This window comes from Sciurus carolinensis, chromosome 2, assembly GCF_902686445.1.
Source record: "Sciurus carolinensis chromosome 2, mSciCar1.2, whole genome shotgun sequence".
NCBI lineage: Eukaryota > Metazoa > Chordata > Mammalia > Rodentia > Sciuridae > Sciurus > Sciurus carolinensis.
In genome coordinates this window covers 23,900,784-23,916,257 of record NC_062214.1, presented here as the reverse complement: position 1 = coordinate 23,916,257, position 15,474 = coordinate 23,900,784, and the positions used below count along the sequence as shown (strand labels likewise).

The following is a 15,474-nucleotide window of genomic DNA, read 5'->3' as shown; positions in this document are numbered from 1 at the left end:
TTCAACTAAGAATGACTTTTACAGTTGAATATTTGCTGTTCATTTGGTGTAACTTGAACCCCAGTTGAGCTAAATGTTATTCTTTCCCCCTTGAATAAAGATCTCTATTCTTTTTATTAGTAGTAGACTGGTAATTACCAAAACAAACAACAACAAAAAACTATTCAACTGTATGTTGTTCTATTTAGTACACTATTTATGGAAGTTTGTTTTATAAAGATATTAATATCTTTAATTTTGCCTCTTGACTCATAAAGCCATGTAAATATGACCCTTTTACTCTCTTTTATCTTACTTTAATTTCCCAAGAAAATGTTATAGCATCAATAAGATGAGTCGTGTTACGGAAGTACTGATAGCAGTTGCTAAAAACCTCCTGAACAAGAGTATGTCAGGCCTACAGGAAAACGTGCAGGTCCAAGGTGCTCAAGCCAGCTACTGCTTTGTTCTCGGGGCATTGAAACTTTTGGTGTTCAGAGCAGCTTGTGGTCCCTTTTTTGGACTTGAAACAATTGTGCTATTTCTATCTTGATCTCCTTTCTGTATGTTAGAGCTGGTGGATAGTTATTTTCCCAAGACTATAAAATCAGAGATTTGTGAAATTTGTGTTAAAAATTAATTAGCATTTTTTTATGGAATGGGGCTGTAGCTCAGTGGTAGAGCACTTTCCTCGCACATGTAAGGCACTGGGTTTGATTTGCAGCATCACAAAAATTAATAAATAAATCGATAATAAAGATTTCACTTTACCTCCAAAATACTTTATAAAAAAAAGTAGCATTTTTAAAAATTCACCAAAAGGTATATATCATAAATATAGAGATCTGACATGGCACTTCTTTTTTTTTTTTTTTTTGTCAAGTTTTTATAGTTGCAACAAGATTGGGTTATAGAACAGACTTTAAAATTGTTTTATACTGTCAGTATCCCTATTCTTAACTGTTAATTTGGAAAACAGCACAGGTAGGTGTTTATGGCAGCTTTTTGGCTAGTTTTTGGAGTTTTGTCAATTTATTTATGCTTTAAAACAGTCACTAATTATAGTGCCTACTAAATTAACCCTCAGTGAAGGGCTGGCTACTTGCATGTATTAAAACTCTCCTTTCACTTGCTCATCTGTGCCTTGAGTTAAAGCCTTCTATTAGCCTGAATTAGGTTTAAATTTGGGGAGAAAAATATGATTCTTTTCATATTTCTTTAAATGAAATAAATATGGAAAAAACTATTCTGTGTATGAAGGCATTTGAGTTGCTTTTTCCTATTTAAAGGTTAAGAGAATGAAAAATATCTCTACATAATTAATTCTCCTTTCACAAACCTCATGTTCCCATGGGTTGAGATGGCAATACTATAATCCCAGCTCCAGACGCTAAGGCAGAATAGCAAGTTCAAGGACAGCCTGAGCAATTTAGCAAGACCCTGTCTCAAAATAAAAAAGGTGGGGAGGTGCTGTGGATGTAGCTCAGTGCTAGAACGCCCCTGGTTTTAACCTCCAGTAGCAACACCCCCTACCACCCCTGCCCGCCCTGAACAAACCCCTCATGTTCTAGAATAATTCCAGAGAACCTGAAGAGGTGATTGAGTAGTGCTGTCAGAGTTAGATGGGGATTCAGAAGGGAGAAACCAAGGTTTATAATGGTGAAGAGTTCATTTCTCTTATTCTTGTGTGGGCAGTAGTAATTTTCTAGCTGACCAAAGTCTTTCAGAAATTATGTTTTAAAATTATTATGATCACAACTAATATATAAATACATAAGATAGAAATTATTATGATCAACAAATCTTTTGAGCTTTTACTCTTTACTAGGCCACAAAAGTAAATGAGGCGCAGTCCCTTCCTTGAGGGGATTTACATCTTCTGGGGCAAGAAGCGAGTACCAGTAATTCAAATACTGCATAACAGACCTCACTTTACTCACAAAAGAAACTGATGAGAATCTGACTGACAAAGGAGCAGAGAGCTTTTGTCTTGTCTTACCTGCTTTGTGAAAGCTCTTTGAGGTGCTAATCCCTGTTGCGTAGGGCTCAGCACTGGGAAAATTGCCTCTTCTTTTCAAGGCCAACCTGCCCCTGCTGCAGCGAGAACTGCTGCACTGTGCCCGGGCTGCCAAGCAGACCCCATCCCAGTACCTAGCTCAGCACGAACACCTTCTGCTCAACACCAGTATTGCGTCTCCTGCTGACTCTTCTGAGCTGCTCATGGAGGTACATGGAAATGGCAAAAGGCCCAGTCCAGAGAGGTGAGCAAAGAAAAGATCTATTATTCTTGCTTTTCTGAAACCTAACTAACCTTCTTCTTTGATTGTGAAAGAAAGAGAATTTAATTGCTGTGCTTGTAGATGGGTAATGTCTTAGACTTTCTAAGGTTAGTTTTGCTTTATCCCAACAATTCTTCAGATGACTACTCCACTGCTCCAGAAGTAGAAGAAACTCATTTACTCCTGTACCTCCACTCAGCAATCAACATAAAAGACTTATTTGACCAAATGTGGATATTTCCCCCTATACATCAGGCAAGCATTACTTCTTTAGAGGTTGTCCTTCATTCTGACACTGTCTACCTGGAAATATCATGGCAGATTCTTTGGGTTGTAGGCTCAGACCCCAAGATTGCATGCTTCCTTCAGATGCTATTCAAACGAACCCCAGGTTGTTTTACCTGTGCTTCTGACTAATTGGCTATGTAAATTGGGCTTTGTATATTTGCTCCTCAAGTTTGATTAGTTGGCTGTAGTAGCTCACAGAACTCAGAAACACTGGCATTTATTGCCTTTTTATAAAGGATATTACACAGGATATCAATAAAATCCAGCTACAGAGATCAATAGAGCAAGATATGATGGAAGGGATGAGTAACTTCCATACCCTGTCCTGTTAAATGCACCACCCTCCAGGAATCTCCACGCGTTCTATTGTCCAGAAGTTCTCTGACCCTGCTGGTTTATGCCTGTAATCCCAACAACTTGAGGCTCAAGCAAGAGAATAACAAGTTCAAAGGGCCGCTTTGGCAACTTAGTAAGACCCTATCTCAAAATTTAAAAAAAAAAAAAAGTGGGGATGGGTGCTTGGAGTATAACTTAGTGGTTCAGCACCCTGGGGTTAAGTCCCTGGTATCACCCCTGGAATCCTACCCCACCAAAAAATACTGTTCATCCATTGAATTTTTATGGAGGTTTCATTACATAGGCATAATTGATTAAATCACTGGCCACTGCTGTGAATTTGACCTTCAGTCTCTCTCCTCTCCCTGGAAGTTGGGGGTTGGGCAGAAAGTACAGTCTTGGTCCTTCCAGTGACCATCCCCCTACAGGAAGTTACCCAGGGGCTGCCAACCATCAGTCAGCTCATTAACATAGAAAAAGACACTTAACACGTTGAAGATTCCAAGGATTTTAGGAGTTTTTATGCCAGAAAATGGGATGAAGACCAAATATTTATTTCACAGGATCACAAGTAGGTTATCAAGAAAGCAATATTTTAACAACAATGGAAAATTTGTGACAGTTAAAGCCAAATGATTGAAAATCCTACCAAGTAACAAGAGGGTTAGTTATATGTACCTTTTTTTTTTCCCTATGTAAAGAATTGTTTCTTCTTAATAAGTCACCTCAGCAGTAACACATTTGACCTTAAAACATTCCTAAAACATACTTGAACCCATAACCTTCCATGTTTCCCTCTCACATGAAAATGATGTCATCTGCTTTTTCTCTTCATGAGGATTAGACATTTCTGCCTAGTTATAAATTGATTTGACCTCTTTTCATGCTGGAATAAGTCAGCAATTTGTAATAATATATGCCTTGCCCCTGCAGACGGTTCATTTTACACCTCCAATATTTCCTAAACTAGGCATGGTGGCATGATCTCCACTTCTCCTAAGCATTTGAGCCCAGAAGTTGAGCCAACTTGGGCAGCATAGCAATACCCTTTTCCTTACAGTCTTCTGCTTAAGAAAGTGCATAGTACAGTACATACAAAGTAGCACTCAGGAAATGTTTGTGTGAACTCTTGTTGACATACTCAGACAGGCACTTCTGTTTCTTCTACAGAAGGGAAGAGAGTAATTTTGAAAGAGATACAATTCCTCCTGAGCCTCCTGCCAAGAGAGTGTGTACCATCAGCCCTGCTCCTCGGCACAGTCCTGCCCTCACTGTACCCCTCATGAATCCTGGGGGCCAGTTCCATCCTACTCCTCCACCTCTTCAGCACTATACCTTAGAAGATATTGCAACTTCTCACCTATATCGGGATCCCAACAAGATGCTAGAACATCGAGAAGTTCGTGAGAGGCACCACAATCTTAGTAAGTATCCTAAGCAGCATGTTAATGTATGTTTAAATTCAGGCAGAATCCTTGACTTTCTTTGTACTCAGTAATAAAATCATAGTTGATCTTATTAGAAGTTGAACTGACTTTGAATATTGTTGCCATTCCCACTATATGCTAGAAGTAGAATTTTATCAAGTAGGAAATCTGAAGCCTGGCACAGTGGTACTTGTCTGCAATCCCAGCTACTCAGGAGTCTGAAGCAGGAGGATCTCAAGTTTGAGGATAGCTTGGACAACTGAGGAAGACCCTATCTCAAAATGGGGATTAATAAAAAAAGGACTGGGGATGTAGTTTCAGTGGTAGAGCATCCTTGCTTTCAATCATAAGGGGGGGAAAAAAAGAGGCAAGGCATCTAAAAAGGGAAAATCAATTTTACAAAAATAGCAAAATAAGTACAATGATAAATAGGGATTAAAACTGAACAAATTCTTGGAAATACACTGGAATATAGAATAAAAGGGTATCACTTATTCTCAAATGGTTCAGAACAAAATAGAGAATTAAAAGGTAAATGAGGAAAAATGTTATCATGGGAAATCTGTTTGAAAGGTATATAATGATTTTTTGGGGGGTAGTGGGGTGGGACCAGGAGTTGAATTCATGGACACTTAGCCACTGAGCCATATCCCCAGCCCTTTATATTTTTTATTTAGAGACAGGATCTCCCTAAGTTGCTTAGGGCCTTGCTGAGTTGTGAGGCTGGTTTTGAACTCATGATCCTCTTGCCTCAGCTTCCTGAGTCTCTGGGTTTGCAGGCATGTGCCACCATACCAGGCCTATAATTTTTTATACTACTCATAACTTCTGTAAGTCTGAATTTATATTAGAATTAAAAGTCTTTCAAATTAAACACAAAAGCCGGGTGCAGTGGCTCCTGTGTGTACTCCCATTAGCTAAGGATTCTGAGACAGGAGGATCACAAGTTCAAAGCCAACCTCAGCAACTTAAGGAGACCCCGTCTCAAAATAACAAAAGGATTGGGATGTGACTCAGTGATTAAGCACCCCTGGATTCAGTCCCTGATACCACAATTTTTTTTTTTTTAAATAATAAACACAAAAGGTGTGAATTAATGTGGTGTTAGAGATGCAAGAGTCAGGAGGGAAAGTATAACTAAACTTAAATCTTGGCTCTACATCTGCCTCACCTGGTGGCAGACGTCTGTAATCTTAGCAACTCAGGAAGCTGAGGCAGGAAGTTCACAAGTATGAAGCCAGCCTCAGCTACTTAGCAAGACCCTGTTTCAAAGTGAAAAAGAGAAGCACTAAGGATATTGCTCAGCAGTAGAGCACCCCTGGGTTAGATCCATAGTCCAAAAAAAAAAAAAAAAAAATCTTGGCTCTACATCTAACTTAACTGTGTGATCTCATGGAAGTTGCTTGGGCTCTGTAAACCTCAAGAATAGTAATTTCTGCAATGGATTGAACACTGCCACCTCTGCTGGATTGTTAAATTTATATTTCCTGGCCTCAAACCATTAAATTTAGGAAAAACAAAAACAACCCTAACAAATTTAATCTGCAACTTGTTTTAGACAGAATTTTTTGGAGTGTACTCAGATAAGTTTGTTACAGAAGATTTTTTTGGAGTTCAACTGCTAATCATTTGTCAGGACAAAGAACCAAAGAGCTATTTGCTTCCAGTGTTTTCCATTTGTGAGGCACCTTGTGGAGTAAAAAATTACAACATATTTGCCCCTTTACCCTGTGACGTGGCTCACTGACATGTTTCGGAGGCTTAGACCTCAGTAGTGCTTCGGGCTTCATGCAGTGGTAGCTGAATGGTGAAGTCTGTGACAGCACTAGTGTTCCCAGCCACCAACCTTGACTGACTGAGTCTTTGCTAACACTGCAGTATCTCATTTAACTCAAAGAAGTCCAAAGCAGTATGTCCATTTCACAGGTGAGATATAAAACAACTATACTAGCACATAGTATGTGGCACAGGGAAGATTCAGACACAAACTCTGATGCTCAGAGGTTGGGTTATTTATCTGTTAAAACTAGACTTGCTAGCTGGTCATGATTGGCCCTATAATCCCAGTGGCTCCTGAGGCTGAGGTATAAGGATTCCAAGTCTGAGGCCTGCCTCAGCAATTTAGGGAAACCCTGTTTCTAAATAAAAAATAAAAAGGGCTGGGGATGTGGCTGAGTCCAGTGCCCTTGCCTTCAGTCCCCAGTCCCCAGTATCTACCTACCCCACCTCCACATTCACAATTTTCACCAGTTTGATTGAGAAAAGAAAGCTAAATACTAGCCAAAAATGTATCTTAACAGATTTCACTTGTATTTCTAACAATTTCAGAAAGAACTTTTTTTTCCTATCCATCTTGAAATATACTTTGAATGATGATTTAAGATCTGCCTTGATGGCTTCTCTTAGGGTCAACACTTTGTCTGTCATTCTTATTATAGATTCCTTAATTTTTCCAGATCTGTTTGAAAACATATTCTCTGTTATAATGGTTCTTTTTTTGTTGTTTATATTTCTATCAATTTTATTTACAATTATTTGACATCCACTTCTCTTTTTTTAAAATTCTTTTAGTTATACTGGCAGTAGAATATATTTTGACATACTGTACATACATGGAGTATAATTTCCCATTATTGTGGTTGTACAATTTGTGGAATTACACTGGTCGTGTATTCATATATGAACATAGGAAAGTTATGTCCATTTCATCCTACTGTCTTTCCCATTCCCATCCCTAACTAACTTCCCTTCATTCTCCTTTTGTCTGATCCAATGAATTTATATTTCCCTCGTTCCCCCAAAATGATTCTTTTTTTGGGGGGGGGGCGTGCTGGGGATCGGACCCAGGGCCTTTTGCTTACAAGGCAAGCACTCTACCGACTGAGCTATCTCCACAGCCCCCCAAAATGATTCTTAATCCTTACTTAATTCATCGTGGAACCCGTCGCTTCTTAAACAAGTATGTCACCCCCTTTACTCTCCTAAAATGAACTTTATGGATACTATAGCTCACCTTAGACCCATGATTTTAGGGTCAGTATTCCATCGCAACTGTAATATGTAAGAAGTTACCTTACTATAAAATGTGTTTGTGATTAGACATGGCTACATCGGAAAATAAGATGAAATAAGCAGATTCTTGCACTTAAACAGAACGAATATGATGAATATACCTGTAAATTCCGACTGATACTGGGAATGTTATATTAATAATTCAAACTAATCCTAACTACAAGCACTGTGTTACTAGTATGGGTGAAGCCCTGGATTCAATCCCTAACCACACACACACACACAGTAAAAAAGAAATGTTGGTATGTATCAAATATTGGTGATACAATATGAATACTTAACCACTAAAACTGGAGTGTGTAATGGAAACAAGGAGAGTATTCACATTGTACACTTTTTTTGTCAGCACAGTATTTATTACCTGATTTTTAAATTTCTCCCAATATGTTGGATGCGAACTGCTTTCTCAGTGAAGTTTTTATTTATAATACCAGACTACTTGCAAGTTTGAAGTATCTTTTCATGTTTATGATGTGATTAAAGTTTTTAGGAATGTGTGTATGTTTCCTTGGCAGAATTTAGTTCTACTATATTCTTCCCACTCTTCATATTTAATCTCTATTTTCTAATAGGTCTAAATGGAGGCTATCAGGATGAGTTGGTAGACCACCGTTTGACAGAAAGGGAATGGGCTGATGAATGGAAACATCTTGACCATGTAAGGATCTTGGCATGTTTATTTTCCCTAACTTTATGTTTGTTGTTGTTTTGATTTTTTTTTTTTTTCAGTTGTAGATGGGCACACTACCTTTATTTTTTTTTTATGTAGTGCTGACAGTCAAACCCAGTGCCTCAACATGCTAGCCAAGCGATCTACCACTGAGCCACAAACCCAGCCATAATTTTCCTAACTTTGTATTGCCTTTAATTCTTAATACTACCAACAGTTCATATGTGCTTGAAGTGAACATAACTAGAGTCATGAGATCCTTTTAATAAAAACTCGTTTATCCACTACTCCCTCAACTGGAGAGCTACAGAGTCATGCTCAGCTCTTGGTGGTAGGATAATATCTTCAGGTCATAAACCAGGTGATTGTATAAAAAATGGTTAAAGCAAAGGCTTGTGATTTTAGGTTCCAGTTTTCCCACTTCCTGCCTTCATCAACTGGGTAAGTTGTTTTACCTTTATTAGCCTTAATTTTTATATATATGTAAAGAATGCAGCATTATTTCAATTGGTAGGGTTGTACCAATATTTAAGGTGCTTACTACAGGGCCAGACACATTGAAAGTGTTAAGAAACTGGAACTCCTCCAAATACAAACAAGAGTTATTGATGTATAGAATGTAATCTTGGGTTCTCTTTCCCTTTGGAAGATTTTTCCTGCCTTAAAAGGGGAATAAAATATGTAATGCCTGCTGAAGTAGGCATATTATAGTTTTTTCTCCTTGAGCAATCATAGTCCCTGGTCCTTGTGTTTCCAATTATATTATTATAAAACTCTCTAGCTTTGTCAGATGATTTAATATATTGAGGTAGAGATCGTGGTTCAATCGATCTTTAAAGCTTTGTGTTATAATGAGATTGTATGGTTACTTCAACCTCAGAAGAATCCAGAAAGCGTTTTTTTGAAATCCAAAAAAAAGAATACAATTATTTGCTACCTAATGACATTTCAGTCAATGACATACAACATTTATGATCGTCTTCCCGCAAGATTATATCACCTAGTGAGGTTGTAGCTAGTGTGTGGAGGTACACTCCATGATAGTCACACAACAGAATTGCCCAGTGACATATTTCTCAGAAGGTGTCCCTATCATTAAGCAACATATGTCTATAATTAAATTATGTGTTTTGTACAGTAGGCCTTGTGGATCCACAGGTTTCACTTCTGAGGATTTAACCAACTGGACAGAAAATATTTGGACAAAAAAATTTGCATCTGTATTGAACATTGTCTTTATTCCATAAACAACAGATATAAGAACTATTTACATAGCATTTACATTGCATTACATATTTATAAGTAACCTGGAGATGATTTAAAATTATGGGAGGATATGCATAGGTTATATGCAAATACTACCTTCTTTTATATGAAAGGACTTGTGTGTCCATGATGTTTAGTATCCACTGGGGTCCTGGAATCCCCCATAGATGTGGAGGTATGACTGTATATATTTAATAAGAAATTGTAAGAAGAACTCTCAGATGTAAGCTTGCTATTCCCAAACCCATAAAATTCTTGAACCTTCATTTTTTATGCTGTGTTTTCCTGTCCTTGATTTTTCAGTGTTCATTGTTTGAATTTCCTCATCTCATCTCAGCCTTATTATCTCTCTGGCTCAGGCCCTGAATTGCATTATGGAAATGGTAGAGAAAACGAGGCGCTCCATGGCAGTTTTGAGGCGTTGTCAGGAATCCGATCGGGAAGAACTCAACTACTGGAAAAGACGATTTAATGAAAACACAGAGATGAGGAAAACAGGGGCCGAGTTGGTCTCCAGGCAGCACAGCCCTGGGAGTGCAGATTCTCTCAGCAGTGGTAAGGGCAGAGTCTGACGGAAAATTAGAGTAAACATCAGCCTTTGGATTCCACCTAATGTGTCAAATCTGTTCTGCTTTAAAGAAAAGTGGTGCTACATTACAGAGTTAGGGAGAACTGGGTGACTATGAAGAGTAAAGGAAAAAATATGTAAAGTTGTTGGTACTTGTCATATTCAAAAAATGTTCATTCTTCCTCTGAGAATGAGAATATTTGTGATTTTTTTTTTCTCTCTCCCCCTCCCAAACACACATATGTGCAGAGAGTGATTGTTAAATTCAGGCTTGCTGAATGTACTACCCTCTCAGGGAAAAGTGTCTGTTCCCCTCTTCTGCTCTCACTCTACAATCACCACAGAAGTTTCTGTGGCCTCAGATGTGGGGATTTCTCCCCACCAGCATACAGCGGTCCTGCAGCGGTGGAGACCAACAGGGTGCCTCCAGTCCCATTCAGTTCTGACACTGTCTACCTGGAGATTCTTTCAGATATCACATATTGGGAGCTCAGTCTCCAAGATTCTTCACCCCCTCTTTACATGCCAGTCACAAACCCCAGGTTGTTTTACCCATGTTTCTGACCCATTGAATGTAAATCAGGCTTCCCACAATCCCCAATTTGGATTCATTTAATTTGGATGGTGGCTTAGAGAATTCAGGGAAACAGGAAACAGGTTTATTATAAGGGATATTACAGAGGATACAGATGAAGTGGCATGCAAGGCAAGGTGTGGGGGAAGGGGCACAGAGTTTGCATGCCTTTTCCAGACCTGCCACCTTCCGGCAACCGCCACATGTTCAGCAGCTCCCCAAACCCTGACCCTTGGGGTTTTATGAAGTCATTGCCTACCTAATGCCAATAGACTGGGTGGGGAACCCAGCAAGGCCTACTTCAGCATCCTTGTCTTTGCTGCACTCCTTCCTCCAGGGCATGGACATGACCCCTCTAGAATGGGGAGTGTCTACTGGCCAATTATCAAGACAGGGTAAATTAGAGAATTTCTTTATAGCCAGCTCTAAGAAAAGCAGGGGAAGAATAGAGTTTAGTTTTTTTTTTTATGTGTATCATAACAACAACTAGGTGTTCTCATACCATCACTCTTACTCCTCAGAGTAACCCAGAAAGTGTTCACTTCATTTTGCCTCCTCTTTTCCCCAACACCTCATTCAGGAAAATAAAACTGTCATTCACTGCTTGGTGGCATTCTACAAAAGGTCTAACTCTACCAAACTGGATTTCCCATCTTGCTTTTTCCCACTCTGAAGCAGCAGAGACAAGTTCTTCTCTCAGAATATATTTAAGAAGCCAGAGTTATCCCCCAAAATGTTCCATCACTTTCATCCAGTAACTGAAAAGGTACTCTATCCAAAGGCACAACTGAATGACAGGCCATCTGTGATCACACTCTTTACCCACCCACCCACCCACCCACTTTTAAGTTCCCAAATGTTCAGCAGGGAGAACTAATTTCTTCTTATGACAGACCTAGCACATTCTAGAGAAGACAGCTGTTAGTCTCAAAAAGACTGCAAGAAAAAATTGAGATAGAGCCAGAATTAATATCACATGTCCGAATGCTAAGTGGCTAAGAGAGCCCACTCTCCCACCCTACCCACCGCCATTTCTCTTGATCCAACCATGGATTAGCACCATCACGTGTATGTGTAGCACAGAAAGATATCAAATAATATTTGTACTTGTGTGATTCCTTTGATAAAAACATCAAAAACAGACAAATCTAACCCTTGGGTCTCCCTCACCATCTGCACCCTTACAAATATTCATGATAACAACTTGCAGAAACTTTACTGAAGTTCACCATCCAAACCACATACCATCCATCACGGAGTGTTCTTGTGTACACATGAGATGTTGTAGAGAGCAGAGTGGGCCCGTCAGGGGCTGGTGGTGTTCCCAAGCCAGAATTGCAGGTCTCAGTGGTGTTTAAACATTGCTTGCTAAGCATTACCAATACTCGTCCTTTTAGCTGGGTCACTATTTTCCGTTTTGCCTGGGACAGTCCTAATTTGTATCTGCATCCTGTCATCATTACTAGTATCTCCCTCTCAAAAAATAAAACAGTTTGGAACCAAGTGTAATTGTAGCAAGTTGGAAGGCTGAGGCAGGAGGGTCACAAGTTAAGGGCCATCTTTGGCAATTCAGTGAGAGGTCCTGTCCTGGGAATGTTTTTAGTGATAAGAGCACTCCAAGTTCAATCCCTAGTACTGCAAAATAAATAAATGAAATGAAACACATATCCCTATATCAAAACTTGAGATTCACTGTATTTTCAGGAATAATTTTGTTCCAACAACAAGGGATTTATTTTGATAGTTTAAGGATACATAAATAAGTACAAAATCATGAATAAAAGAAAATTCTCACAGAAATCAGATGAGTGGTTTCCTCTGGCATTGGTGGAGATGACACAGCTAGTGAGTTGTTAGTGTCTCTATCAGCAGTTCTAAGGGTGGGATTGCCAGTCTAGTTGGCATCTCATTTTCATTGCCTTGGATTACCTACCACTACATGATTCTTGGGGATTTGGGGTAACTTGCAGTGTTCTATCTTGAACTGAGGTATGTGGTGATCAATTTTTAATTTTTCATTAAGTTTTACACTAATATTTTTATGAACTTGTGAACAACCTAATAATTTTCAGTTTAAAAAAAAAAAATTCTAGACTGTTTGCCCCTCTGGAGGCTACTCACTTTCTCCTTTATTTATTTACTTGCTTTACCACCAAAGCTCACTCTCAGGTTAGTGCACTTTCTTCTCTGAATGTGCCTCTGCTTTCCTAAAGAAACCTGTATGTCTCTGGGGGCAAAAAAAAAAAAAAAAAAAAATTAAGGAAAGAAATGCATTTTATTATTTTTTCCTCAAGATGAATGTCAATTTGGGTATTTGCTACAAGTAGGTTTTCCAGGCTGTTCCTTAAAGGTTGTGATTCAGGGACTCAAGAATCTGAATATATATGTTTGAGTCCAATAAGCAGGCAAGATTGGAATAACTGCCTATGGTTAGGTCCATAGTAGGTAGCCCCCACCACTTTATGCAACTTTTGGTACTGGGAATTGAACCCAGTGGAGCACCTGAGCTACATCCCCAGTCCTTTTTTATTTTTCTATTTTGAGACAGAGTCTTGCCAAGTTGCTGAGGCTGGCCTCAAACTTGTTTTCTATCCTCCTGCCTCAGCCTCCCAAGTTCCTAGGATTCTAGACATTTGCCACCATGCTTGGACCATGTAACTTTTTAATGACATGCATTAGCAGTTAAGGCTGACCAGGCTCCAGAAGTAAACCTCTAGTATTAAAGATAGAAACTAAGTAACCAGACAAAAATGGCAGTTCTTAAGGGGAAAAAAAAAAAAAAAAAAAAAAAAAACTTTAGAAAATATATTATCCCTGGAAAAAAAAAAAAGAATATTAGAAGATCCATTTAACTCATGCTCCAAATCATGAGTTCCAGTAAGAGTGAACAAAAAAGGCAGAGAAGATAGAGTACTAGTTGAAGTAATTCCCCAAAATAGCCAAGAACAGATCTAGGTTGAACCAGTAAGGAGCAGGGGGAAGGACACAGACTAATCATTTGCAATCACTTAAACTTTAAAAATTACTCTGAAGAAAGTCATTTTAACTTAGAGTTCTATATTTATCTGGATATGGTGGTGCACACCTGTAATTCCAGCTACTCGGGAGACTGAAGCAGGAAGGTTGCAAGTTGAAGACCAGTCTTGGCAACATGGCAAGACCCTTTGTCAAAATTAAGAACTAGGGATGTTGGGCTGGGGTTGTGGCTCATTGGTAGAATGCTTGCCTAGCATGCATGAGGCCCTGGGTTCGATCCTCAGCACCACATAAAAATAAAACAAAGGCTTTGTGTCCGCCTACAACTGAAACAGAATATTAAAAAAAAAAAAAAAAGAACTAGAAATGTAGCTCAGGGGTAGAGTGCCCCGGGTTCAGTCAACTCAGTTTTAAAGGGCAAATTTTAAGCGTATTTATCTCATCCTTTGCACTGGACACTAAACCTAGGGCCTGTGCATGCTAGGAAAAGCACTGTACCACTGAGCTAGAGATCCTCTATCCTAGGGGCTGGGGATATAGTTCAGTTGGTAGAGTGCTTGCATAGCATGCACTGCCCAAGGCCCGGGGTTCAATCCCCAGCACCACCCAAAAAAAAAAAAAAAGAGAGAGATCCTCTGTCCTATACATTTAGGGGCTTGCTACTGGGGACTGAACCGAGCTACTACATTCCCAGTTTTTATTTTTACTTTAATTTATTTATTCATTTGTTTTGATACCAGGGATTGAACCCAGGGGCACTTAACCACTGAGCAACATCCCCAACCCTTTTTATGTTTTGTTTTGAAACAGAGTCTCCTTAAGTTGCTTAGGGCCTCGCTAAATTGCTGAGCCTGATTTTGAATTCAGAATCCTCCTGCTTTGGTCTCCTGAGCCTCTGGATTACAAGTGTGCATCATTATACCCAACTCTGTTTTTTATTTTGAGACAGGGTCTCCCTGAGCTTCCAAGTCTGGCCTTGAATTTACAGTCCTCCTGCCTCTGCCACCACACTATTCTATTTTTTTAAAAAGCTCAAAGAAAATATTACTCAGGTATCGACAGCATTAAGTTATCTTAATTAGTTTTAACACTTTTTTTTTAAGTAATAGAACCATTTTTTTTTTTTTATAAATTATTATATTTTAGCCTGGTGTCATGGTACATACCTATAATCCCAGCAAGTCAGGAGGTTGAGGTAAGTTCAAGGCCAACCTGGGAAACAGTAAAATCCTGTCTCAAGACAAAAAGGGCTTGCTGGGCAGGGCAGTGCCCACCTATAATATTTATTCCCAGTGGTTTGGGAGACTGAAGCAGGAGGATTCCAAGTTCAAAGCCAACCTCAGCAATTTAGTGAGACTCTAAGCAACTTAGCAAGACCCTGTCTCAAAATAAGAGATAAAAAGGGCTGGGACCCAGTGGTAGAGTACCCCTGGGTTCAATCCCCAGTACCAAAAGAAAAAAAGGGCTGGGAGTATAACCTAGTAATAGAGTATCCCCAGTACCTTAAAATAAATAACAAACTGGGCATGTAGCTCCATGGTAGATCCCCCCCATCCCCCAATTTCAATCACCAATACCACCAAATACACACACACACACACACACACACATATTAGATGGACCCCGTGCCTTTATTTTTATGTGGGGCTAAGAATCGAACCTAGTGCCTCATGTGCTAGGCAAGCGCTCGGTCACTGAGCTATAGTCTCCTATAATTGTGTATATGTGTGTATGTATAAGATATAATAAATGATGAGTCACTCTTCATCTCTGTGTCCTTCTTAATAAACCACAGGAGTGTCTCTTAGGGCTTAACTATTTCAGACCTGTGCATTTTTTTTCTGATTTTTTTTTTTTTTTTTTAATTTTGGAGCAGAGTCTCACTAAGTTGTGGGGGCTTGCCTCAAACTTGTGATTCTCCTGTCTCAGCATACTGAGTAGCTGGAATTGTAGACATGTGCCTCTGTGCCCTCCTCTGTATATTTTCTTTACTACTTTTTTTTTTTTCCTTATTCCCTTAGTTTAGTTCATAAGCATTT

General features: G+C 39.1%; 1 protein-coding gene across 11 annotated transcripts in view; it reads left to right on the top strand.

The window, feature by feature from the left end:
• Positions 1-15,474, top strand: part of Cbfa2t2 (CBFA2/RUNX1 partner transcriptional co-repressor 2) — a 145,499-nt gene that overhangs the window by 115,118 nt on the left and 14,907 nt on the right. For all 11 annotated transcript variants that reach the window (XM_047538736.1, XM_047538726.1, XM_047538725.1 and 8 more), the window contains 4 exons: positions 2,059-2,240; positions 4,053-4,306; positions 7,954-8,039; positions 9,677-9,872. In XM_047538736.1, the coding sequence (XP_047394692.1) occupies positions 2,059-2,240; positions 4,053-4,306; positions 7,954-8,039; positions 9,677-9,872 (718 nt within the window). The remainder of the gene's footprint in view (positions 1-2,058; positions 2,241-4,052; positions 4,307-7,953; positions 8,040-9,676; positions 9,873-15,474) is intronic.